Genomic DNA, 26,705 nt, shown 5'->3' with positions numbered 1-26,705 from the left:
TGAGAGATGTTTCCTTCCTGCTCTTACAGCGACATGAAACTTCATTATGGCATCTCTAACTCTATCACTTACTCATCAAAGACCCATTCTGAGGCTTTTCTGTCACAGATGAGAAAGAGCTGATGTGTGTGTGTGTGTGACCTAGTCTTGACAGCCTGTGATTCTTAGGTTTGAGTTGTGAGGACATTTTGGTCTTATAGAAAATTAAGAGCAAACACAAGACTAATGTAAGACTAGGGGTTAGGCTGAAATGGGCAGCAGTCTGTTTACCTGATCATACTGAACCTCTCATTCTGGGGCAATAGGTCCACTTGGCTTTAGGTTAAAGTTAGCTATGGGTTAGGCTTTGTGTCACAGTAAGCCATGTGGCAGTAATGGTTAATGTATGTCAATGCAATATCCTGCAGAGTGGTCAGGGAAGTGTCTGGGTGTCTTTCGAGAAAAGTAGAAATGCAACAAAATGAAGAAATACTATATATAATTTCAATCCTGAATTAATGATTTTCAAAGTAAAGAAATGCCTTCAGCAAACTGTACCTAAACATCTAAAGTTAAAGTACTCATTCTGCAGCATAGGCAGTTTCAGGGTGTATTTATTTCAGTGTAGTAGAAGCGAGAGGACCTAGTTGTACTTTTCTGTTTATTAATTTAATCTATAACAATGCATCATATTCTACACTGATGATATGTTTTGTACATAAAATCTTAAAGGTCCTTTTGTGGCTCTATGGGGAGCTGTATGAAATCTGATAGACTGCTTCGAGTGATGTCACTTGAGTCAGCATTGTTTGGGTCTGAAGACTACAAGTTTGAAAATATATAAAAAAAAAAAAAAGAAAAGAGAAAGACGTGAGCTTACCAGACCTAAGCAGTTTGCTACCCATATATGCTTGAAGGTAGCAGCTTGAGGCTACATTAGCCACTACTAGCGTAACACACCCAAATCTCTGACCAAACTGTCTGAGGTTGAGCTGCGTTGTGGGTAATGTAGGAGCTAGGAAGTGAGTGATTTAAAAAAAAAAAAGGAAAAAAGATGATTTCAGTATTTCATTATGACTCCAATAATGTTTTATGAGTACAGTCAGGTGTATTTAGCTAGCTGTTTATTACAAGCCTCACATTCTCCAGAGATGAGTTTCTAGAGGCTAATCAGGACACTAAGTTAATATCAAACCCTACTAGTTTGCCAGGTAAATTTGGACCTCATATATTATCAAACTGTGTCAAGATGTTTCCACGTGATGTGATGCTGGTAAGAGAGCAGGTGATTACTGCCTGCCTGTCCTCACTTTATCCCTCCATTCACACAAATAAGACCTACATTACTGGACCTCCCTTATTGTTGTTCAGAGCAACTGGAGAGAGTCACTGAGGCAAACAGTATTTCTTTGACAGGCACAGAGACATAGTAATTAGATCCAGCAGATGCTGCCTGCAACAGCTGTACCGGTAATACGCTTCTAGGGTATAGTAGTACTCATCTGGCAGGGTGAACCCTGTTTTAAAAAAAATCTGTACTTGTCTTTGAAATCATGAGCGATACGACGAGTGCAGAGTCAGTAGTCATCCGCAGATGAGGCAGTGAAATGAGAGGATTGTTTGCAGAGACAAGAGCAGGTGTGGAGACACCTGTGACTGCAGACATTACACAGAGTACACAGTTTCATCAAAAGAAGGATTTAATGACGACAGGGATCAAAGTGTTGTCGGTTTTAATTGTTTCATTGCAAAATAGATTTTTATCTCATAAATTTATTTTATTATTTACTATATCTTTTCAGGGCAAGCATGTTTCTGACTGGAAATCTCATAATTTTGGATGTTTGTGCAGATGGGACTTCAACTGCAAAACACGTAAGCATACAGTATGTATACATGTGACATAAAATAATGTAGAAAAGTTCAGCATATATTTTTTATGGCCTTTTTTTGCAGCATATTTCTTGATATTATTGCACCAGTTACTGTCAGTAGATTTTGTTGTGAGTTCAAAAGAGTGTGTCCTGAATCTGAAGAGTGGGAAATTTCACATCATTCTGAGTTTTGACCTCGCACAGCAGTGTAACGGAGAGAAGAGAAAACCACTGAATGTCTGTTCTGCAGTGCTGCAGCAGAGCCAGGATGAAAAAAAGGGGCACAAAATAACAGAGTGACCAGGGTGGAAAGGTCTACAAAATAAAACTGGAATGATACAGCACAGAGGAGATAACACACAAGCAAAATAATAACATAAAATGGACACCGCAGTGTCACACAAGCAGAGGAAGTCCATCTCAGGGGACAGGAGAAGGAGAGAGTTAATGAGCAAAGATTAACAAACATAACTTGATTTCATCTTGTAGACCTACAGTTTTCAGGGAGGAGCTGTCTGTTTGAAATCTAATTTCCCTCTTAAACACAAACACAGTGTAACCAGGGCAGGGGGGATTCCTCGGGAGCAGGGAGACAGGGGAATCCAGAGTCAGGATCTGATGCTGCTGGCTGATTGAAACCTTTCAGCTCAGGACAGACATGAAGATAAATGTTTTCTAGAGTAGCCTCAGGGGAACAATAAAGCCCAGTTCTACTTTACAATAAATAGAAACTTCATCAGGAAGCTGAAACAGCATGTGCAGGGTAAAATTTCAGTCAATATATTGACGTATCACATTATATTCCCAGAATTCTGCTTTTGTGTGTCAGTTTGTATCAACCTTCTTTTTTTTTTTTACTTCACGGCAAGACTTCAAACCAAGAAGTCCCTCTTGGAAGTTTTGTGAAATTCAAAATATAGAAAATACGTTTTTCAACTTTCTAGATTTGCTGAAAAACATAGTTGGCTTCACTAATGCCTCAGCCAAAAGGTATTAAAATCTCTTGAAAGTCACTGATCCATAAGTTATGTTCATTCACTTAAAAAAAAAAAAAAAAAAAAAAGCATCCTTACCTGCAGCAGTTTTTGTAGAAATCCACAGAGAAACGTCATCTTACCTTGTCTGCAGGGAGTGACATGGATGAGCTGTTTTAGTTTCGTCCATGTTACTGTCACTTCTGTCGACACACTGGAGCAGAGAGAGAAGGAGAAAGTAACCCAACGTTGATGTTGCTCCTCCTCTGACAAGAACCAGTCTGTATGCGTGTGTGTTTGTGCGTGTGTGTGTGTTAGACAGAGAGACTGACAGACAGAGTAGGGAGGGGTTACAGGGGCTATTAGTGACTGTTGTGTTGGATCCCTTAAGCTAGGGTCGCAAATTTGAATAAACAGGAGATGGAGACAGACAGGGACAGAGAGAGATGTTTGTTTCAGAACCATGGAGAACACTGGCCTCTCCAGCACAAACACATCGTGCTCTCCTGCGCCGTAAAGCTGTAGGCAATCATGTGGAGAGAAGTTTGTGTAGCTGTGGCATGAAATAAAATGGTAAAGCACTATTAAAAAGAGGACAAAAGAGAAGGGTCGCCTCTCTGTTATTCTGTTGCTGCGGGATGTTAACCTTTAAGACTCTGCTGTTTTGACCTTTTAACCAAACCGGTGACGCAGTCTGCCCCAGTTGGTGGATGACCTTACTTTGATGGAATTATCACAGAGAATAATGGACCCTATCCACTAAACAATATATTGCAAATGAAACGAGGAGCGTGCCATCAAACAGGCCTCAGCCAGACATGTAGACACAATGTGATACAAGAAAATATGACATGATTTATTGTGCTTGTCCTGGTCCACAATGATCACATCAACATTAGTTTGTTAGATTATTTCCTAGAATATAATGTAAACTGTAGACAACCTTTGTATCATTTTACATTTCACTTCTTTTTTTGACATGGTGATGGTTCTGTAGAAAACTGTCCGCAACTATCCACAAGCCATGAGCTTCACCTCTGCTTTAACCATTTGTCATGAGCACAGATCAATATGAGGCTTTGACTCTCTGTCTCCACGACATGCGTGTGTGCGTGTGTGTGTGTGTGTGTGTGGCTTTGTGTGTCTTTGGTTTCCTGTGTCCTAGAAGCTCCTTGAATTTCAAGGAAACTCTGGCATGTATTACTATTATAATTATAATTATAATCAGTAATCAGTAATCAGTATTACCAAAGATTAATGATAGACCATACAACACTTAGGATTAGGATAAGTAGCATATCAATGGTAAAACAGTTAAAGGAACAGTTCAACGCTTATTTGCTCTCTTGCTGAGAGTTAGATGAGGAGATTGATACCACCGTCATACAATAAACCTGAAGCTACAGTCAGGTTAGCTTGGCAGAAAGACTGGAAACAGGGTGAAACAGCAAGCTAGAAGTTACTGCACCTCGCCCATGACCCCTGCAAAATCACAATTTGCATTGCAACTAGCAATCTGCCAAAAGAGTAGTTTTGTAACCTTGCAGTGGCATTATAGACAACCACATGAGAAGCATATTTAAGTGTCTGCTGTGACAGCAGGAAGGGATTCATCATTTGTACTTTGTGAAATGGACCACATGTGTATCGTATGGTGGCATACTTTATGGTTCTTATGATTCCAAGTGAAATGTCAAAACATAACTGGAGAACTGTTTTCATGATGCTTCCTCTGGGCGATGGCTTGTGTGGTTTTAAAGCTCGACACTGAATGTATAATTCATGAGGGTCGTACAGTCATGCTGGTCACTGGCAATTGCTTTGCATAGTAACTTCATTCGAATCCTTCTTCGTGCATATGTGAATGGGCTGGTTAAAGGTCTCAGTTTCATCAAAGGGCTTCATCCTTTGTTTTATTGTGTGGGTTGGAATACGCTTTTTCCAGCAGAGTTACACACGAGCAGACCTACAATCAAAAGCCCAACACAGACTGTCTCGTATACATTCAGGAAGTGTTCAGAGTTGAAAGGAGGACAGTAAGAAAACATAAAGGATGCACTGCTGCAGGGCATATGATGCATAGCACCATGAGTGATAAAAGCCATTACTCTTCGCACACACATACGCTGCCCTTTCACACATCACCTCTCCCATCATTCCTTCTCTTAATATTTATACGCTTTCCTCTTTTCTTTGCCCACATAGAGCACCACAGTCTCAGACCATAATTCTTATAAAATGATTTACATTTCTAAGAGTCCTCACCATAAGAGGAACACCCTCATTCAGATTTTTGTCTTCCACCACGCTTATGTGCCTGAGGAATAATAATAAAAATGAAAAACACAGCTAACAATGGAGCTCTCTCCTTTTCACTATATGAAGAAAAGCCCAAAGGCTGCAAGGAAATGAGGTCATCTAGTTGGAGCCTGAGCAGCTGTTTGAATGGAGAAGGGACAAACACATAATACCAGCCTTGTATTTTTTTTACTGAAATTTACTGATGCATTCAGTTACCAACAAAACCACGGAGTTCACAAAGAGCGTAACAGGAGAAAGAAAAGTTCAGTCATATTGCTAATTTTGCCCCTCTCGTGATCTCTGGATTTATTTTTCTCTGAGTATAATTGTATACTACAATCATGTGCTAATAGGCTGATGCTGATGACACTTAGACATTTACTGTAACTCTCCTCAGGGCCCCGAGCAGATCGTGACTTTATAATCTCTTCTGATGATTCATCAAAGATGGGCTATAAATCATCATTGTGGCCAGTTGGGATTTGGTCCACCTGGACTCTGGTCAACTGCTGGCACTGATATTACCTCTTTAGATGAATTAGTTTGTGTGCCTCATACATTACTATTAGCTTCAAGTCACAGAGCTCAGTTTTTCTGAAAAATATATAACCATGCAATTTTGGCAATACTTGACTCACTTAAATTGTCAAAGGTTCTTCTAATCATCTGGATTCAAACACATTCTCTCTGCTCAGATGAAAATAAGATGTACAAAAATACGATACAAAGTAATAGACAATGAAGACACAACTGATAATTACATTTTGTTTGTTTTATGTTTATGTTGAACATGTACATGTACTGTATGTCATTTTCAACTACCATCTTTATTTGGATTTGGTAACAGTGGTGATACTCAGGTAGAAACAGGTAAAAAATAAATGAAAATCTTTTTTTTTTTTTTATCATGCAATGGATACAATATTTTTCATTCAGACTGTTGGAAGAGCTTTCAAACATTTTGGAAATAACATCAGAATAGCACTGGCAGAATAGATTCTTGGCTCTGTGACTCCAATACAATGGTAATAGGGACACAAATGGTGGCTATAGTTTGGTATATTTTCATTGTAAATTAACAATTGATAATATGATTGCCACTAATGTACAGCAGAACTACATTCAACTATTTTCTGTTGCCATACTGTTGGCCGATTCCCAAATTAATGATAAAACACTAAACATTAATGCAGCACTTCATACAGAAGAGAAAATATAATGATGGCTGAAGCTCTTGGTAAGTAAACAGCTGCTAATGTTAACATTGGCTATGTAGCGATACTTTAAATTTATATACAGCTCCTTTAATAGTGCTCGTCCATAGTGTTGGGGGACTCACACAAGACGGATGAAATAAATCAATCAATAAATATGGAAGGTCAAAATAGAAGCAGCTGAGGCTGAGATATCCTGTTTTTCAGGATAGTGTAGGTAATCCTACAAAAACACTAAACCCTACATATCCCATAATGCAGATCAATAACATTGTTCTGAATGTCCACTCACATCTTTAAAACCACACACATACACAGTTTGTAATGAAGGCTTTTCTGTTCTGATTTTAAACCTCAACCTTCATGTGTTAACTTGTTGGAGTGCCCCTTTAAGTTCCTACGTTTTATGAACACATAAAAACACAGATGAAAGGTTTCGTTCTTTTCGTAAAGGTCCCATTAAATGTCCATTCTTCAGCCACTGGTCAACAGCTCTCATGTTTTTGTCTTGTCCTGTTTGTTTGTTTCATGACTCTGCTGCCATCTACAGGGCGAATGTGTGCCCTTTCTCTCCAACAGCTCCTCATACAGTCTCATCTCCCTGATAAACCTGGAAAAGACTGTCATGTAGAGCACTGCATTAATACAGAGTGAGAGAAAATATCTTAAGAAAAAAAGAAAAGAAACAGTAGGCTAACTGATTGGATGTTTAAAAACTTAAAACTGGGGATTATCTAACCGTGCCTGTAGCATTTTATTTTTCAAAAATCACAGCTTTTACAGGCTTTTTTCAGCTCAGTAACAATCTCTTTTTATCAGATGATGGAGTTTGCTCAGTTGCTGGTGGCGCTTAATTAATATGTAGTCGGGGGGAGGACTAGGGAGGGGTTGTCTCCACTGTAGGGTGGTCTTTGACGTCCTGAATTGTTTGTAAATGTCCTCCTTATCTTCCTCCACCCGCTGACTAGTCCTAGAGTTACTCAGCAGTGATTATTTGACCATCCATGTCTTAAACATAGAGTCTGACGTGATGTTTGAGGCTCACAGAATGAGAAAGTTTTGCAGTAATCTGTGCAGTGACATGGAGACTTGTGTAGCACACACACACACACACTAATAGCTCCCACTTGGAGGCCCTGATCTCTGTGGAACGTAACGAGCATCAGAGTGCTGACAAGGTGCTCCGTCATTTCACTATTCAACTCACACTCATGAGGCTCCATCACTTGAAAGAGTCAGAACATTTCCTGTTGCTTGGGGGTGCTGTGGCACAGTTGTGCCATGGCAACAATACTACACACCCCCTCCCCAGGCAGAAAAAAAAATCAAAACACATCCTCCTTTCAAAACCTGACTAGTGTGCTTTATCATTTGCTGCCTGATGTTAAGAGAAGGGTTTTGCCTGATGGCCTCTTCTTTTCATGTGTTGCACGTGCACAGGAAAATCTTTCCACGCTCATTTAGAGCAAAGCAAACAAAATATAACGCTTGTTTGCATATTGCAGCAGCCATCTGCAATGGAAATTGTATGCAAAGTGGGGAGATGAATTATGACCACAACTCAACCCTTTCCCATCCCATTTATAAATAATACCATTGAGAACATGATCATTCACTTGAGGTCAAACTAACTCTGATCATTATGAAGGCACTGCTCTGCAACATGACTGATTTGGATTGATTTTTTTCACCATATTTGCACCACATGTGTCTATGTTTGAGCATAATCACACAGTCATTTCAAGACAATGATATGACCAGAGGATCATGCATATCCAAGTTTTATTCATCTAAACTGTTCACGTCTCATTGCTTGGAAATGACATATTCATGTCGTCTGTTCATTTCAGCTCTTTTGATTGAGGTTGAATCACACAATCATCTGCCGGTCATTTGAATTCCTGGATGTGGTCATGGACTAAGCTTAACCACAGGGTGTGACCCTAATTTGTGAGCCTCAGCTTATCTTTCCATCACCTGACAGAGATGTTTAACACTAAAGGCCCTCGCCATCAGACCAACTGATCTTTGTACCCAGTGTTGTTGAAATTTCTTTTAGAGTTCATTCTGACTTTTTAACTTCTGATTATTTCAACAAATACTTGTCCACTTTTACATTTTATAAGAACAATAGTAGGATGAATTCATACACTTTACTTACTTTAAGTTTCTTAATGTTTTATATCCTGATCCCTGAAGAGACCGTATGTATTTTCATCTGCATTCTTTAATAATTGGAATGACAAAGAAACTTTTTGACATTTTTAATTTGAACTTACTTGTGGTGATTTAGAATTGAAACAAATTTAAGAAATTCAGTGAATATTGTGAAAAGCTGTAAAGAAATAAACCACTATTTTTCTCTTCCATCTGTATCCACATATATATTTACTCATTCTGTTTTAAAACATCAGATTCTCAAACATTTGATCCCATCAGCACCAATGGTGTCTCTGTTTGAGCAGTTTGTCTTTGTGAGCTGCTCATGCAAAGATATTACTGAGCATTGGTAGTTCATGACAGAGGCTTGCAATGCAAATCAGCAGTGACAGCATGGATGAAGAATACACTGTACTGATATCTCTCTGTCCTATTCATGTGTTGCATACCCAATCGTAACAAATATCCCTAAAGTTTAATTGCAGCTGATTTGCCCAAACTGTCGCCTGAATGTCTGAACACCATCATGTTTTACAGTGTGGCAGGGAAACACTGTAACTGTAAACACCTGACAGGAAGAACTGCTCCATAAATAACTGTTTGGCTTTGGAGGCAAATTTCCACCAGTAAAAGTGTAACAGATGAAAAGTTAGACAGAGTAAAAATGAAAATGAATAATCTTGATAAATCAAAGTTATGAGTTAAAAATCATTGCTTCCTAAATCAAAACAAGAAAATAAGTTACTTTATTTACTAATTAAATAAAACTATTAGGTCGTTGCTCCAAATTATGAGATAGATATGACTTAATAAATACAAATGATGAAATAGGGAATTAAATCAACATTTGTGACTAATTAAATAAAAGTAATGAAGTAGTAAATCAAAATAATGAAGTAGACACAATTTTGTTTTACCAAATCAAAACTGTCAAATACAAAGTCCATTTTTTTCAGTGTTTAATAATGTTGAAAAAGTACCTAAAACACTTTGCTCTGTATGCAAAAGTTTGGGCACCCCAGGCAAGTTACATATTCTGTTGATTTTTGCGAAAGTGAAAAGATGGTGAACAGACATGAGGTTACACAGCCCTGAAAGGACACATGACAGTCTGTGAATGTTTAGGCTGTCCTGCATGTTCAAGATCTATCCACAGATTTTAATGATGTTCATGTCAGGGGACTGTGAGGGTCGTCCCAGAGGCCTCAGCTTGTGTTTCTTGAAGTAGTTCATGGTGGATTTTGAGGTCTGCTTTGGATCATTGTCCCATTGTTAATGCTGGCTTCTTTTCACTTTCACGACTGACTGCAGGATATTTGCCTAAAGAATTTACTGATATTTAGTAGAATCCATTCCTCCCTGTATTTCTGCAGTGTTTCCTGAGCCACTGGCTGTCACACAGCACCAAAGCAGAATGTTTCCGCCTTCATGTTTAACCATTTTCAAGGTGTTCTTGCATCAAATGCTGCTTCTACAAACACCTTTACTGATTGTAGCCATAAAGCTCAGTAGAAACGTCAGCTGTTCACAATGATTGTTTTGCAGACTTCAGACAGTGACTTCTGTGATGAGGTTGCAGGTAAGGTTTCCCTCTGATGACTCTTTCATGTAGATCCTGTTTGTGCGTCAATTGTACTGGCACACCACCACTCCTGTGTCAAGCTCCCTTGCAGTCAAAAGGGGTTTTGCTTTTGGTTTTTACTTCACCTTTCTGTCCAGCAAATGTGCATTGTTATCCAAATGTTTCCTGTGACTTTCAGATCTTGTCTTGACTTCCATAGTTCCCCTTAACTGCCATTTCTGTATGACATTTCGGACAGTTGTAACATAAAGGTAGAGGTGCTTTGATAACTTTTCATAGCCTCAGTCAGTTGCTTAGAGGAGACCATGGTTGTTGAATATTACCAGAGGGTTTGCAGAGTCAGAGAATTCCTAAACTCTGGAGATGTTATCAGCTGACAGATCTTTGATCTGGTTTATAAGTCCTAACAAACTGACCAAGTAGTGATTTTACAAAGAGCAGGGTGCACAAGCTTTTGCACATACCACAATTACTGTTGAATTTTTGGCTATTTTAAACAAATGAAATGAAAGGAAACAGTGCTTTAAAACTAGTCTGTTTGCTGCAGGAGTCATATTTACTTCTTCATATCAAACAAATGTATAATTTGACAGCAGACAGGTCGAAACTTCAGCACGAAGATTAAAATTTTGAAAGAAGCTTGTTGCTCTTTCGCGCATGCGCAGTTCGGGGGTATGTTGGACGAAGGACAGGAAACGAATATTTTCGGACTTGGACTCTCAGAGCAACAGTAGATGTTTGCTCCTCCCTGCTCCTCCCTGCTCCGTTTTGTCCGTGAATGATTCAGGCACAAAGAGGAGAGCCAGGCGCCCTGAAGGCCGCACTTTGAGGTTAACTAATATTTGAGACGCGAGATCAGGAGCTTGAGTGCGAAGCAAAGGGCGTGTTTGAATCTCGAGTGCTGGAGAGACTCACTCCCTCCTTCCTCCTCTTCTTCAGTGGATGCTAGCTCGGTAGCCTTTGCATGTTGATGCACTCATAGTTCAAGTTGCGTTGTAGTCTGCGTCCTTTTTTTAATTTATTTTTTCGGAGGCCAGGGGAAGAAGAAGATGGGATGTACTCTGAGCACGGACGACAAGGCGGCGCAGGAGCGGAGCAAGATGATCGACAGGAACCTGCGGGACGACGGAGAGAAGGCGGCCCGGGAGGTCAAGCTGCTGCTTCTCGGTGAGAGAAACACAGGGGGACAGAGGGACTGGGTCTTAATCCCGTCCACCGCCTGCCACAAACTTATAGTCAACATGTGTTATAGCGTGTTTATGTTTTAGCCCAATTAAAAGTTTTATCGTTAAATAACTTGACGACACAAGCGGCAGAGTTGGAGACGTTTCACGGCGTTGTATGAATGGCACGGTGGAGGCGTTAGTTGGCAAAAAAAAGTTGGAAACCCACATGAGTTTCTGTCTTTTTCCCCTCAGCAAATTTAAATCGCCCCAGACAATAAACTAGTTATCAGTTCAGTGAGATTAGTTTTAATCCCACCGCACCCAGCCGCTAAATCAGTGAGCTAATTTAGCTCAGCAGTTAGCTACTTAGCTAGGTTAGCGCCCCGACGCTAGCTCGGATTAGTTAGCTAGCAGAAAGCTTAAATTTGTGAATGAGATTTTATCTTTCAACAAATCTGAAATGTCTGTAAAGCTGTCATTAGTATGCTAGACTGCTGTCATTATCATTATTTAAATCAAAGTAGCTAGCAGTCTTTCTGTTAGGCAGCCATTCATCACTTAAAATAAACACTATCCGTACTTTAGGCCGGTTCACTCCCTATAAACAAACGACCAGTCTGCCACACTGGATGTTACTAGCTACTGTTTTTAAGAAGATTTTGAATACATATACACTGTAGAAAAGTTGTTTTTGGAAATATCATTTTATGCAGTTAGTTCATTTTTGTACTGGTGGTTTTAGAGACAATGCCAGCTATGCTGCTCAACTAGTCTGAATGTTTCTTTGAACTCCAGACATGGAGGAAAAATTTGAAAAATTTGTCTTATCTGTAATTGCTAGTTAGTACAGTCTTTTTTCAATTATCATCTTTATGTATAATGTATTGATCCGTTGTGTATGGCAAATGATGATTTTATTCTCAGTGTGATCTAAAATGAGGTTAGCTGATCGGGTGTCTGATGGAAAAAACATTACTATGGTCATTTGAATGTGGTGGCCAAGCAGGCAGAGCCTTGCACTCACGTTTCATCCAGCTAGAACAGGCAAATCTGTTCAGAAAATGGTATCACTAAACTGTAATGCAGCCTTCAAGACTATTAAAAGACACAGTTCAACATTGTGTGATGGTAAAACAGTTACTTTTCTTCCAGACAATATCCAGATTCACATCTCTCTATTTCATTGTTTCAAAGAAAGCTGCCACACCTCCTCTCAGTTCTTCCTGTTACCGGTAGCTGATGACCACTGCTGGCTGTTTCAGTCTGGAAAAGACGAGCGAGAGGTTGCATAGCAACCTATTCAGCCTGGTGGACAGCAATAAGCATCTGTGGCAACTATACACACAACAGAGACAGCTAGTGAGTGCTAACTCGACGTCTGCCTGAGCCACGTAGTCCACAAGCTGTTTGGAAGATGCAATATGTATTGTGCATGTTTTAGTTAATCTCTATTCAGGCAGGTGTCTGTGGCACCACTTACTTTCAGACATGTGACCATACCACAGTCACACACTCTGTGCGATACCCAGCTGCAGCAGCCGCTTCTTCTGTGTGTGTTTGTCATTTGAGATGGACTTGATTTGAATTTTCATGGTTGTTTTTTTTTCCTGTCATGATTCCCACAAGCACCTGCACGAGACATGTGGGAATGGTTTGTGGATTTATCATCTGATGTAGCTATTACCATATATCTTTGAACTCATGGGTGTGTTTCACTTCCACATTTGTGACGTTGAGTGTCCTTTACACTGTGTGTGTGTGTGTGTGTGTGTGTGTGTGTGTGTGTGTGTGTGTGTGTGTGTGTGTCTCTGAACGAAAGAGAAAGGCAGTTTTACCCTACATGCATATTGCAGTTTGCTGCTCTGTCAAGCATCCGGCAGGGGGTGTTTGCATTAATGCAGTAGTCTGCAAATGACGTGCTCTTGAGACGAGTGTTCTGAGTGGTACTGTGTACTCCACAAATACAAATCATAAAGATTGATCTTTGTTTTTGTGGAGCTGCATTTTTGCGGTACAGTAGCAGAGGAAGAGCCACACAAGAGATGTTGGCACAGTGTTAAATGTTTGCTGGGGAGCTATCTGCATCTCATATAGTCTGGGAGGAATGTGTGCTCCCTGGTCAGGCCAGTGTACCTCTGTCAAACATCATAGCTTAGTGACAAACCTGAACCATTTTTACTTTTCCCACTTTTTGCCATAATTGCCAGCCATTAAGCCCTTCAATTTCAGCAGCTTATTGAAGCGTGAACATGTTTTTGGAAATTAATTTTAAGTGTGTCACGGTGTTTACGGTAATGTTAGCTCTGTGTCTGCGGTGTGTGGCTGTTTATCATATGGGACGAAGAATTGATGAACAGTTCTCCTCACTAGGGAGCAGTGGGTCCCTACAGAGTTATGGTAATTAAAATGTTGTGTGCTCAGCTGAAAACACCCCTGGATCTCAGAGGGAGCTGCGTGAGAGCTGTATGAGAGACTGTGCACCAAACACCTCTTTGGCTAATTCAGATGAATGTCAGAATTACACCATTATGTGTTTCTTATATTTCATAACTTTTACCTTTTAAGGCCGTGGTGCCATCACACTGCCTCACACAGTGTTCTGTATTGATGGTTCTCAAATCAACGAGTCCATATGAGATGCATGTGACAGTTTTGAGTCCAGCCAGTCAGTCTGACGCACTGTGAGTTTCTAACCCAGGGATGTTAAAGCTTTGTGTAATCTCATTGACGGGAGGATCTAGTTGATTAATCCAATTGCATTGTGACCTGTTCAACCTGGGCCTTAGACACTTCTCCACTGCGTTCTGTGGCAGTGAAGCCTCTGATATGCTTCAGGTTAAAGTAAATAGAATTTAGAGAAAGTGTATTTTGCAGAGACTTATCTTTTGTTTTGGGTTTGAGATTTAATCTGACATCATAATCTATTTATTTTGCAATTTAGGTGTGATTCTTGTGTGTTGACTGAAGGGTTGCACACACTGATTGCTGAATCAGACAGTTGCAAAATCATTGCAAGCCTCTCTGAAAATGCCTGATCAGTGTAGCCTGATGAACTGTTGTTCAAGCTAACAAAAAGACATGGATGTGCAATAAAGTGACCTGTTTTTAAGGGATTAATTTCCTCTCAGATATGTCACCCATCACTGAATGGGAAGCAGAGAAGTATTAAAGAACCTTTGACAAGAATTAATCCATAATTTTATTGGGATTTACATTACATCTATTTGTGACAGTTTGTCTGTACAGAAGCACGTAAATGAATGACAGGAGAGGAAAAACAACAGAATCCTTTTAAGTATTCTGATGTCAAACAGATTAAGATTCATGACAGAGCAAATCCTTTATCAACAAAAAAGTATTTTTAAAAAATAGTGTGTTTATGTTCCAGTCATCAGCAATGAACTTGCGGTGACTTTTAGTAGGTTCTGTAGACAGTGTACCCACCTCTCTGTGATTTATACTTAAAATAATATCATATCACTGCACTGACTGTAATTTAATTCTTTGTCCCGTCTGTCTGTCTCTCTGTTTCAGGTGCTGGAGAGTCTGGGAAAAGTACAATTGTTAAACAGATGAAGTAAGTGTGCATGAGCAACATCACATTTTACTACTCATTGAGCATGACTCCAACGCCTCAAGTATTGTTTGTTCAGAGCATCATCTACAACACACAGTGTTTCAGTCCTACACTCTCCTCAGACCACATAGAGAGTTAATGTTACATTTTACTATATAGAAGCACCAGATCACTTGATGCTGCTGTGATTATTAATAATCAACAGGTGAGACACCCTCTGCACACTTATCCCCTGTGACAGGAATCATTTGCTTGTTCACTCACATATCCCTATAATAAGGGTATAAAACTGTATTTTACTGTAGAGCGAGTAGTGAATTGAGATGATGGACACCTGTTATCATCATCTTGCGTCATCACTTTGCAAGTTTATGTTACCTTACCTTTTTTAGAGGTAACCGTCAGAGTTCTAGCAAAAAAAGTGCTGCACATGCTATGGATTCTATGTTGTTGTTCCCATTGTTTGAAGTTTGAGGGCACAATATACACATAAATTTTACACCCAGAAATGGGACCCACAGATAAAATTGTGGACAGTATATGTTGTGACTTAGATAATAAACAAAGAATATTTCACAGCCAAAAATTCCCTCCAAGACAAACTTACATACTTGATGAAAAAATACAAATGAGTACAAAATGTCAGTATTACACAAATTTTCCTTAAAAAAAAAAAAAAAAAAAATATATATATATATATATATATATGTATATAAACTGTAACAGTTTAATTATCTCAGAATGGTCAAATTTGATGACAGATCAGAACAAAAAGTCTGAATCCAGATCTGGAAAACACACCCCACAGTCTGCTGTTCCCAGCCTAAAACTTTCTGTTAATCATAATAATCTATTAACGAATCCATGCTACTTGGAGACTACTGCTGATGTCGTGTCTTTGTGCGTCAGGATCATCCACGAAGCAGGTTACTCAGAGGAGGAGTGTAAGCAGTACAAGGCCGTGGTCTACAGCAACACCATCCAGTCCATTATTGCCATCATCAGAGCTATGGGACGCCTCAAGATTGATTTTGCTGATTCAGCCAGAGCGGTGAGTGAAGGGAAAACAAAGCTGGCATTTGCGCTGTTCTTGGAATATTACAGGTTGTGTTATGGTGCTAATGTATAGCTCAGTGCTGTGAGGTCAACTGCCACCTGACCCACTGGATAGTTTTCTGTTCACTCCCTCCTGTGCAGCAGGTCTGACAGAGCTGGTGGATGTTTAGCATAACATTCAAAATGAATTCACTTGTTTAAAGCTGAAGTTTTTTTTACATGAGAACTGTCAGTGTGTCCCTCAGTTCATATTGTAACCCTGCTGTGCTGCACGTGTCTGTACATGTCTACAAAAGAGCTCCCTGTCAACAGTGAGTTTTACAGTAATAATCAGCAATGTTCCTTATTTTTTGGAGACACATTGGTTTGGTGTTGTGATGTAGTGTATTATTACCATGCGCTGCAAATAAATAAAATGCAGACTGCTGAGTATTTTATTTCTCCTTTATTTTAAACAGACTCCTGTTTCATTTCACAAATCTGTTTTTCCCTGGCATAACAAGAGGCTTAGTCATTGCCTAAGCGTGACTGGCCTGGCTCTGTCATCGTGACCAATTTTACAGCCAAAGCTTTTGGCTCCTGATTTTCTGCTCTTACAGATATCAATTTTTGGCCACTGACCCACTGAAGACACCATGCAGCTTTTGAAATCTAATTTTATGCAAAGTGGCGCGGCTAAAATGACCAGAACTGACAACACTAATTTGTCATTTTCAATTCATCATTAATTTGTTCTCAAACAAGGCTGTTTGTGAGTGGCAGAAATATTTTAGTGTGATTTTATGAGAAATGACTTCACATAATTAAGTCAGAATTCAGTGGGTTAGGATTACGCCCACACCAACTGTACTGTAATTCTGCTGTGATATAATAAATGTTGTTTTTGACAACAAATGCACCATAAACAGTCTTTATTGAGTTTTAACAAAATTAAAATGAACAACTGGTAACTAACAAATACATATACTTTCCTTGCTGACATAAAAACTGAAATTCAGGTGGAAAAGTTGTGGTTTATGACTTAAATGGGAGATGGCTGTGTCTTGTCAGGATGATGCGCGGCAGCTGTTTGTCCTGGCGGGCTCAGCAGAGGAGGGATTCATGACAGGCGAGCTGGCTGGGGTCATCCAGCGGCTGTGGAAGGACGGAGGAGTTCAGGCCTGCTTCAGCCGCTCCCGAGAGTACCAGCTCAACGACTCTGCAGCATAGTGAGTAGGATGCACTGACACATACGTGGGAACTAATGTGGAGCTGCAGCTCACAAAATAACATTCTTAAATCTTAGCCTGCAAACTGCTATCCTTTTTATATAGTATATACATTTTTTGTATCTAGTCTCAATATTTATCTCTTTGTCTCTTGGCTTTTTCCTTTCCAAAGCTACCTAAATGACTTGGACAGGATATCCCACGGCGCTTACGTACCCACCCAACAGGATGTGTTGAGGACCAGAGTCAAAACTACTGGTATTGTGGAAACACACTTCACTTTCAAGGACCTGCACTTCAAGTGAGTACAACTGCCACAGTTCAACAGCCCGCAATTTGTTTACTGATTCAAATAGGTACAGTGTTGTTCTCACTGTTGTCTGTGTTGGACATGCTGGTTGAGAAAAACAGTCAGAGAAATTAGAGATTTCGGGGGAGGGGAAGCGTCATCTTTTTACATGACTAATTAGCTACAAATAATGAAAAGTAGTCACAAAATATGGTGGCAAGCATGAGTGAGATGACGCAGCTCTACAACATACAGAAAAAACTCTTAACTCTTAAAAATGACATTTTTTAATCAACATGAAAAATGTTGACTGCTCCTAGTAACTGTTGAAAATGGTGTCAACGGGACAGACATGTCACTCGCTGCTGATTGGTTAGGGCAAAACAACAGAACATAACACTCCCAATAAAAGCTTGCAGAAATCGAATAACTTGCACACATCGTCAGGCTGAATGAATTTGGTGAAACAAAATGGCGATTCAGTCTGATCTTCAGGCTAGCTTCTACACCAGGGAATAAACATTCCCACTGCCTGAATCAAATTAAGATCACAGAGTGGGCACATTGTCATAAAGTGGTCCACACTTAAATAAAGGAGCAGTAGAAGTGGTGAGGGTCTGAGTCATACTTTCCAGGATCCCCTTGAGGATACAGCATGGCTACAGGGAAATATGGAGTTAGTATTAATAACTGACACAAAGAGTTGAGATGCATGTTTAGGAGTAAAATGTGTTGTTTGTGTGCTACAGTTATTTAACAGTGTGTTTCTGTGATCTCGCTGCAGAATGTTTGATGTGGGTGGACAGAGATCAGAGAGGAAGAAGTGGATCCATTGTTTTGAGGGAGTCACTGCCATCATCTTCTGTGTTGCCCTGAGCGACTACGATCTGGTGCTGGCTGAGGACGAGGAGATGGTGAGACCCGTCTGACCGTAACGCACCCTGAGATTCACTCAGTCTCCCTATTTGGCTTTTTGAACTCTGTTTGGTTACCGCTGTGCCTTTCTCCCCTCGTTTAGAACCGCATGCACGAGAGCATGAAGCTGTTCGACTCCATCTGCAACAACAAGTGGTTCACAGACACCTCCATCATCCTCTTCCTCAACAAGAAAGACCTGTTTGAGGAGAAGATCAAAAAGAGCCCTCTCACAATCTGTTACCCAGAATATGCAGGTGAGAAAGAAAGACATACAGACGCACTCGCACACTGTTCAGGTGTGTTATACATGCAAATACTGTACTTTGTATTTTGCATATAAACCATTAGGGGATGTCAAGTATATTTGGAGGTTTTAAGTGAAAGCATAGAGCTTATTAGTGAGGTTGTCAGCAGGTCCTTTCATCTTAAAAATGTCTTCAGTCATACCATCTCAACTCAAGGCCTTTTGAAGGTTTTAAGAATGGTCAAACAAGGTAATTTAAATCATGTCTTAGAAGTCTCAAATCCACTAGTGGGTCTGAGCAGTGGAGGCTTGGCAATTAATGCTAAAAAAGCCACATGTAGTCTAAATCAACAAACTTATGCCATCACAATAATTTGAATAATGTTATAAACACAGAAAGGCAATTTTTTAGGCAATAAGTCTTTTCTGCCTCGTGTGGCTGCTCTAAGGTGTGGCAGTCTCTACATCGGACACAGAGATCTTTCTTTATTGTCCTCTCTGCTCTGCTCCTGAACTGTGTGGGCTGCTTCATGTTTAAACAATATGTCCTTGTCAGGGTCACCGGGAATTCTTGGTGCTCACATGTTCACAATCCAAACTTATTTGAAGTTTTGATAAAGCAAACGCAAAAAGTGTCCAGCCTTTCCCTTCAGCTACTCTCCAGTAAGAAATCTCACCACTGTCAGATGAAACGGAGCAAAGCAGTTCAGTGTCAGTAAAGTTTCTCTGCAGTGTTCAAACTACCACTGCTGACCAGTCAGATAACTGACAGGTGAGCCACAAAGCCAGCTTATAAACAAGTCTAGCAGCCAGCTCAGATAAAAACAACATTCATGTTATTTGTAACAAAATTAAAACTTACTTTAGCAATTTTTCTCTGACATGAAATTCAGTTTGCTTGTTGTGACGAGTTCTACTCAGGCTATGAAAACAGCTGTATGATGTTTCCTGTGGTGCTGGAGGAGATGATGGGGGTCATCAGGGTTATTTCAGCTTGACACCTCCAATTTGTCAACAAAGTCTGTTACAAACTGGAGGTGTAGCGTGTGAAAGAAGTTAGTCATTGAGGAGGCAGAGGGAAATAAACAAATGGTATTAAAATGTATTATGGAAAAGTTATGACTGCGTCAAAAAAGAAAACCGATAACAGGTGTCATAAAAGAAGGCTGTAGGAGAAGAGTTGTAGTGGATTGTATTACCTTGTGCAGGTGTAGTTTATACAGTGTATATTCAAACAATTAAGTGACACAAATATCAGGCATTATGTAGCCTGCAGTTTTATTTATGTTTTTGGTCTTTATTGGCCAGTTTTTTGTGTGTGCTTTTTTTTTCCCCCTCCTAGTAATGTCTCCTCTTTGTCCTCTCTCCTTCAGGCTCCAACACTTACGAGGAGGCAGCAGCTTACATTCAGTGCCAGTTTGAGGACCTGAACAAGAGAAAGGACACCAAGGAGATCTACACCCACTTCACCTGTGCCACCGACACCAAGAACGTGCAGTTCGTGTTCGATGCCGTCACTGACGTCATCATCAAGAACAACCTGAAGGACTGTGGCCTTTTCTAAAGGTAATGTCTGCTGCTTGAAGGACGAGCTGAATGAAGTGTGCCGCGTTACATTTTTCCTCTTCTGATCATGTTGTGTTTCCACTCAGGCAGCCTGGTGGCCGACTTACCAAGTGGCTTTATTCAAGGGGAGTCTGACTGGAGGGATCTTCATGGACCCTGCTGAGAATGTCACTTTTAACCTCTTATTAACTTATGTTCATCTCTAAAAGTTTTAAAGACGGTGTGTAGAAAAAACATTTTGTGTAAAATATTTGTACAACTGTCTGCCCGGGGATTTTTCACAGTTTTTAAAATGTGCTTGTTTTACCTTATTATCATTATTTTTAATTTTTATATAAAAAGGGGGGCCTTCACTTTTTTTGTGTCCATGAATGAACACACTTTGTCTTTTATTTGTAGGTGCTTGTGCCTTGCATGCCTTAGTTACAGTGTTTTTGGTTTTTGTTTAGATGTTAGGTTTGTGTAGATGTTACCATTCAACTCTCCCCAAGCCCCCTGGAGTCCATATTATCTTTTTTTTTTTCTCTGATTATTTCATTGTTGTATCATTTTTGTTCCTTGTACAAACCAAGCAAGACCAATTAACTCTGTAGACCAATTCACTCTGACTCTGACATACTGTGAGAGCTGTGTGTAAACCTTTCAGGATGTGTGGTTTGCATGTGTGCTGCGAGTGGAATCTCTGTTTTGATTGAGGCCGAAAGCCTGTGTGATTGTGAGTGACTGTGTGTGTCAGTGTGTGCACAATATAAAACAAAGGGACTTTATTCCTCTACTTGTCATCCTCTTTCAAAGTTTTATTTTTCTAAGACCAAAAAGAAGCTACTCTCTCTAATTAATTAGCGCACGTTGTTGGTGCGCTGCTACAAACTGAAACATTCCCAATTGAATCACGAAGTAAAAGAGAAGCTTTGAAAAGAGGATGCCAATGGCGGCCTTGTAGCAGACAGTAGGACCATATGTAGATCTGTGTTCAGTGCATAGACAGACAGGTGGCTGGGTACAAGTGCACTGTTATTGATTATGATCTGTGATGGTTTCAAGTTACATATCCCCCCCTAGACCCCCACCCCTCTGTTTCCATTGGATGGGGACATTAGTGGACTAATATCCATGATTTTGCTAATAAAAGAGCTGCTATGGTGAAACCATGGCAACTTATGCAACACCTGTTTCTACTGTGTGTTTTTGTGTGTGAATATTTGACTGACGGTGACAAACATCAAAGGTTGCTCCGACTACACACAACAATAACACAGAAGCAAAACTGAAACTATCACGCTTCTATAGATCAAGCAAATGGCAACTATTTTCATCATCAATTAAATAGCTGATTCTATTTTTCTATGTTTTCTATTGTTGTAAATTTAATATGTTTTGGGTTGTTTGGACAAAACAACATTTGAACATCACAGTTGGTTCTGTGGAATTTTACTGGACATTGGTCACAAAAATATAATTTGCTAAAATGAATAGAGAAAATAGATTAAATGATAGACATAGTTGCTTCCTCTTAAATCACATCTCATCCCTTAATAACAATGAATGTTATATATTGGCTTTCACACATGAAATGTATTCTAAAAAATAAACAGCAGAAAGTTTGAACAAGCTAAAATATCAAACTGCATTCATTTGTGTGTTTCTGATGTTGGACAGAACTGATGTTGGTCTCCTCAGATTCAGATGCTGACATTCACAGTCGGGGTCCAGAACTACAGAAAGCAGCTTCACTTAAGGCTTTTGTCTTGGTTTTTCAAGTGTGAGCATCAGATAGTCTGGATCTGAGAAATCTGCCATGATTGTATTTTTGCACCATATGAACCAAGTTAAGAGCGGGTTTTGTGGCCAAGCAAGAGAATCTTAAAGAGCCCTGTCTACATAGTATGTTCACAGATATATATACTGTATATAAAAAATACTCTTCCATTAATAATTTATCTGTTTCTATTGACAAAAAAGCTCAGTAAACTACTTCTACTGCTCAATTTTATTTATATATAGCTCTGAATCACAACAGGAGTTATCTCAGGGCACTTTTGATATAGAGCAGATCTAGATCATACAACCATTCTCACTGTGAGCAAGTACTTGGCAACAGTGGGAAGGAAAAACTTTCCTTGGCAGAAATTTTGAAGGAGTGGCAGACACACCACTCCTTCTCCCTGTGAGTCCAGAATCTATAAACATGCAAATATGTTTTAGCTTTAGACGTTTTACTGCTGGACATCTCCTACTTCACTGAAAAGTTATTTGTTACAGTACTGCATGTGTCCTGCAGAATTCACATTTCCTCATCACGTTTGTTGCATTTTGGACGACGATTGGTTTCCAGACTTGTGACGTCACAAAATCCTGATCATGTAGAAACAAGTTAATTTGAGATTTAAGGTGAGCACAGAGAAACTTTCCCCAGTCAGCAGATAAAAAAACATCTTTCTAGTGTCAAACTCTGCACGTACATTATTCTGCAGAGTGAATGTAAAACACCCAAGTGACAGAACAATAAGAAAAGTATGTTTTCGACTGGAAGGGGCCTTTAGTATTTAAAACTGTGCAGGACCTTGAGCAGGGGGTGATATTTAGAGGGAGGGTTTATTGGCAGCTGCCAGTACTGCTCATCAGTGAATAGTTCCATCTAGTGGACACATTGAGTAATTAATGATCAAGACCAATGGCTGCTTGATGATCATAAAGGAGACAACTGAGGAAAATCTAATCACCAGTTTTAATATAATTAACAAAGATTGTTCCTGACAAAGATGTACTAGCCTTTTATGTAAAATCTCCATTGGAAATGCCCCAAGATTAGGGCTAATTAATCCTGAACTAGAATGAGAAAGTGATTTTCTACCAAGCTGTGGTGATTTAAAGCAAGAACTGTGGCCCAGAGTCCTCTCCAGTATTCATGAGCCAATCAACCGTTAAAGGAATTAGTTTAGAGATAGTGATAGGATTATCAGAGCAACTGTCATACTACAGTCTTTTTTCCCCTCCATTTTTATAGATTTCATAAACAGCAAAATGATGGCAACTGACATCCTACAAATGGGTCACAGCAGTGCCAAGGCTGACTCCTGTCTTGCAGACTTAGCTAAGCCATCACTGCTCAAGCACAATGATTAGGCATTAGCTGAGAGGACACTATTTTTGGGAGGCATTGTGTGATTTAAAAGCTAACTGCAGAGTCATTTAGCTAATCCCTAAAGCCCTCCCAGGGAGATCAAACAGTGTGGATATGAAGCTTCTTCAAAACGAAGGTATGTAGTTGGCAAAAAAGTGAAAGAGAAGAGGATGATGATGCTAATGAAGGTGATCAAACAGAGCAAATCACTGCAGACTGCAGCTGACCATAAAGTCAAAGCAAAAGGAGTCCAATGCAAACCACATATCCCATCTGCAGAAACTCTTTGAAAACTGTAATAACCAGCTCATTTTTTTGATCTGTAGTCAAGCTGTACACCACTTAAAAGAGTTAACATCTGAGAAGACTGGAAGAAATAGAATTTGTAAGTTATGTTTGAGTTTTTTATCTGATAATAATGTGTCCATGTGGGTGAGGATTACAACCCACTGATACTGAATTTTTAAGGCTGGTACTGATGTTTGGGAGTTTAAAAAAATAATTTAATGATATGTTGGCTGATATTCTTATTTTTAAATATAAGCCTAATAAATATATTTTTGAAAATGGAATAGTTTAAAAAAAAAGAAAGGGAAATATATAAATGGCTTTCTAGGTTAGGATATAGGTTTGATTGATTCTCTCAGTGGTAAATATGAAGCTACCACCAGCAGCTGTTAGCTTAGCTTAGCACAAAGACGGGACTGGGGGAAACAACTAACCTTAAACTAACAACATATAACTTAGTAATCAGGGAGCTTTGGAGGTGTTAATAGGCAGATTTTGGTACAGACAGAGCTAGTCCAAACCTTTTTTGCCTGATTTCCTGTCTTTGTGCTAAGCTAAGCTAACTGGATGCTAGCTCTAGCTACTTATTTACTGTACACATGAGAGCAATATTGACTCTCAAGAAGGCAAATAAGTGTATTTCCCAGCATGCTGAACAATCCCTTTAAGTTGATATGATGAACTTGTTAGCAAATACTACGCCTATTTATACATTCAGGTATGTTGCATGCATTTGTATACATTGTAGGTGTGTTTATAGTGTTTTGTAGCTAACTAGTGACTGTAAGTCTGATATTCACACTCTTTTAGCTCTGTTTTTGGCCTCTACCACCTCCTGCAGAATATATCTGGCTCTTTATTTGCTAAATGCCCCACTGTGTTCACCAGCTAGTTGCTAAATGTATCTGTCTGTTGTTTGGTGCTAAGTATTGTTGTCTGCTGTGAAGCATGTGGTCAATGAAAACAATGAAAACCAGAACAGTAAAACTGTGGTCAGCAGAGTTAAATAATGAGCTGAAACTGGATTTAAACCTCCTTAAAGCCAAGAGGACCTACAGATACAGGTGATAATTTTCTTTCAGTTCATCATTACAAACACAATATCACATTATTTTCACATTGTCGCTTCACACATTGTTATTCTAATAATATTGATACATCCGAAGTCAGGACATTTTATGGTTGAAAAATGTAATGGTGTCACTCTGTCTAAATTACCTTAAACATATCATCAGTGTTTCTGTTCTGCAGTTATTTTATGGGCTGACATACACCCTGATACATATAATAATATCTGTGTGATAAGCTAATATCAGCTGATATTAGCCTGAATGCTTCATCATTCTGGCTCTAGTTTGGACTTTCTACAGGTGTACCTTGCCACCACAAGTTTCACTGCATAATTAAATCTCATTGTGAGCTTGGAGAAAAAGCCAACGTGATTTAGTTGCCAATTCCCTTAAGCCATTTGGTCTAATTAACTTATACTGTGTGTGTGTGTTGCATTTGAGTGTGTGTGGGTGCATGTTTGAAACTGATTTTTAACCACTTCTCTAGTCCAGCACACCCCTGGGTATCTCACTGATGCCACTGTATTGTTTATATAATTTTAAATTTTTAAAATGTCTTCCAAATATTGTTAAAGTCTCAGAAGGCAGTAGATGATGGTTAATATGTTTGTCTGCAGTCTGTTTTCTCCTTTTAAGCTCTGGCACATCCGTGGAGAAAATAAAGATGAAAAAGACGGGAGGAGTCTGTTCACCCTGTTGAGAGTGTGTGAGCGTTTGTGTGAAGGTGACCCCCTTTCCCCCCATCTTTGCCGAGCAATAAAAACAACTTAGTGTGCATTTCTTCCCTAACAGCAAATGCAGAAAGCAGAGAGTCAATGAGGGAGGCAGTGAGCTAAATCCATATAAGCTCTATTGAAATTCCCCCTCTGAGTGTGCAGACTGCCTCATGTTATTGTATTTTTGCCTTCTGTTGTTGGCAGTCTGCTTTAGGATGCTCATTACTTTCTGTCTATAATGATGATATAAAGTAATATCCTATTTCTCTCTTCTCCCAAATGTATTTACAGACAGCCTGAGGAAGCCTCTGTGGATGTTTCTGGTGCGTACGATCACCACTAATACAACCGTCGTGTTTGGATCATTAATATTCTGACAGAAAGTAAAAGATTTGATGGAGCTGTTGCAGCTGCTCAAACTTACAACATTCACAAAAAGAAAAGCAAAGATAAAGCACCTCTTGCTTTTGAAGCTCTTTCTCTTCCAAGACATCACGCAGCACAATGGCTCTCAAACCAAAGGACTTCATTACAATGCTGTTACAATGCTCATGTAAACACACCTCTCCCTTACACTGTCCACGTGAGTGGCCACCATGACACTACTACTGAGAGCTACTGCTGTACTTTACTGTCCTGTCAGGAGAAAATCTTTGCGTGGCTATGAGTTGCTTGAAGTGTCTCCAAATTTAGACTCTCCAGCTCAAAGCTTCGACAGCTGATGGCTTTTCTTTTTGTTCTTCTATCACTCTTGTATTCACAAAGGAAGGTCCAAAATAGTGAAATACTCTGATCCAGATATAGATAGATGAGCACAGTTTAGTGTATGATTTATCCTGTACACAAAAAACTACTACTTATGTGACAAAAAAAGCAACAAGGTGCCAGATTAGCATCCTATTTGAAGGCAACCTCAGCTGATGTCACGATTTAGTACGGCATCAACTTTAAATGAGCTGCTGTTAGTGTGAAAACCTGCAGACTCTGAGCCCTCTGTGGTGTGTGTTTCCTCACCCCTGAACTATATTTCAGTGCAGGCTACAGGCCTCCTGAAGCTGCAGTTCTGACATCTGCCAGCAGAGGCACAAATAAAGCAAAGCAGGGATTCATTTCCCCTCTGAGTATATAATCTCCTAATCCAGCCAGTTTTCTGGATTATACCAGTACTCTTTCTGCACTGTGGTGGTTAGTCTTTAATAACCATCTAGTCTGCATCATCATCTGCTTAGAATTAGTGTCAAAAGCATCTGCTGTAACCAGAACGTACAGTATGACCTAAATGCCAAGACACTCAAGTAAGCAAAGTGACAGTCAAAGTGAATCCACTGCTCTTCATGGATTATTTACTGGTTGCAAATGCACAGGGGGCTGTGTACAGTAATGCTGTTTTGTAGGGAGG

The 26,705-nt window shown here is 39.6% G+C and overlaps 1 protein-coding gene across 2 annotated transcripts; it reads left to right on the top strand.

Moving 5' to 3' along the window:
* The first annotated feature begins 10,756 nt into the window (after nt 1-10,756).
* Nucleotides 10,757-21,276, top strand: LOC108875401 (guanine nucleotide-binding protein G(i) subunit alpha-1). 2 transcript variants are annotated; one of them, XM_018664317.2, is made up of 9 exons: nt 10,757-11,251; nt 14,785-14,827; nt 15,737-15,878; nt 16,934-17,091; nt 17,264-17,392; nt 18,165-18,294; nt 18,399-18,552; nt 19,916-20,108; nt 20,199-21,276. In XM_018664317.2, exons 1-8 carry the CDS (start codon nt 11,134-11,136, stop codon nt 20,104-20,106), a joined length of 1,065 nt encoding a protein of 354 aa, XP_018519833.1. In that variant the 5' UTR covers nt 10,757-11,133; the 3' UTR covers nt 20,107-20,108; nt 20,199-21,276. The 2 variants fall into 2 exon arrangements, with proteins under 2 accessions (XP_018519833.1, XP_018519832.1); XM_018664316.2 differs by having other exon boundaries at nt 20,195-21,276.
* Nucleotides 21,277-26,705: the final 5,429 nt, after the last annotated feature.

Source organism: Lates calcarifer, linkage group LG10 (genome assembly GCF_001640805.2).
Source record: "Lates calcarifer isolate ASB-BC8 linkage group LG10, TLL_Latcal_v3, whole genome shotgun sequence".
NCBI lineage: Eukaryota > Metazoa > Chordata > Actinopteri > Centropomidae > Lates > Lates calcarifer.
Note: the sequence above shows the minus strand (reverse complement) of the source record. Positions and strands in the feature narration are given on the sequence as shown.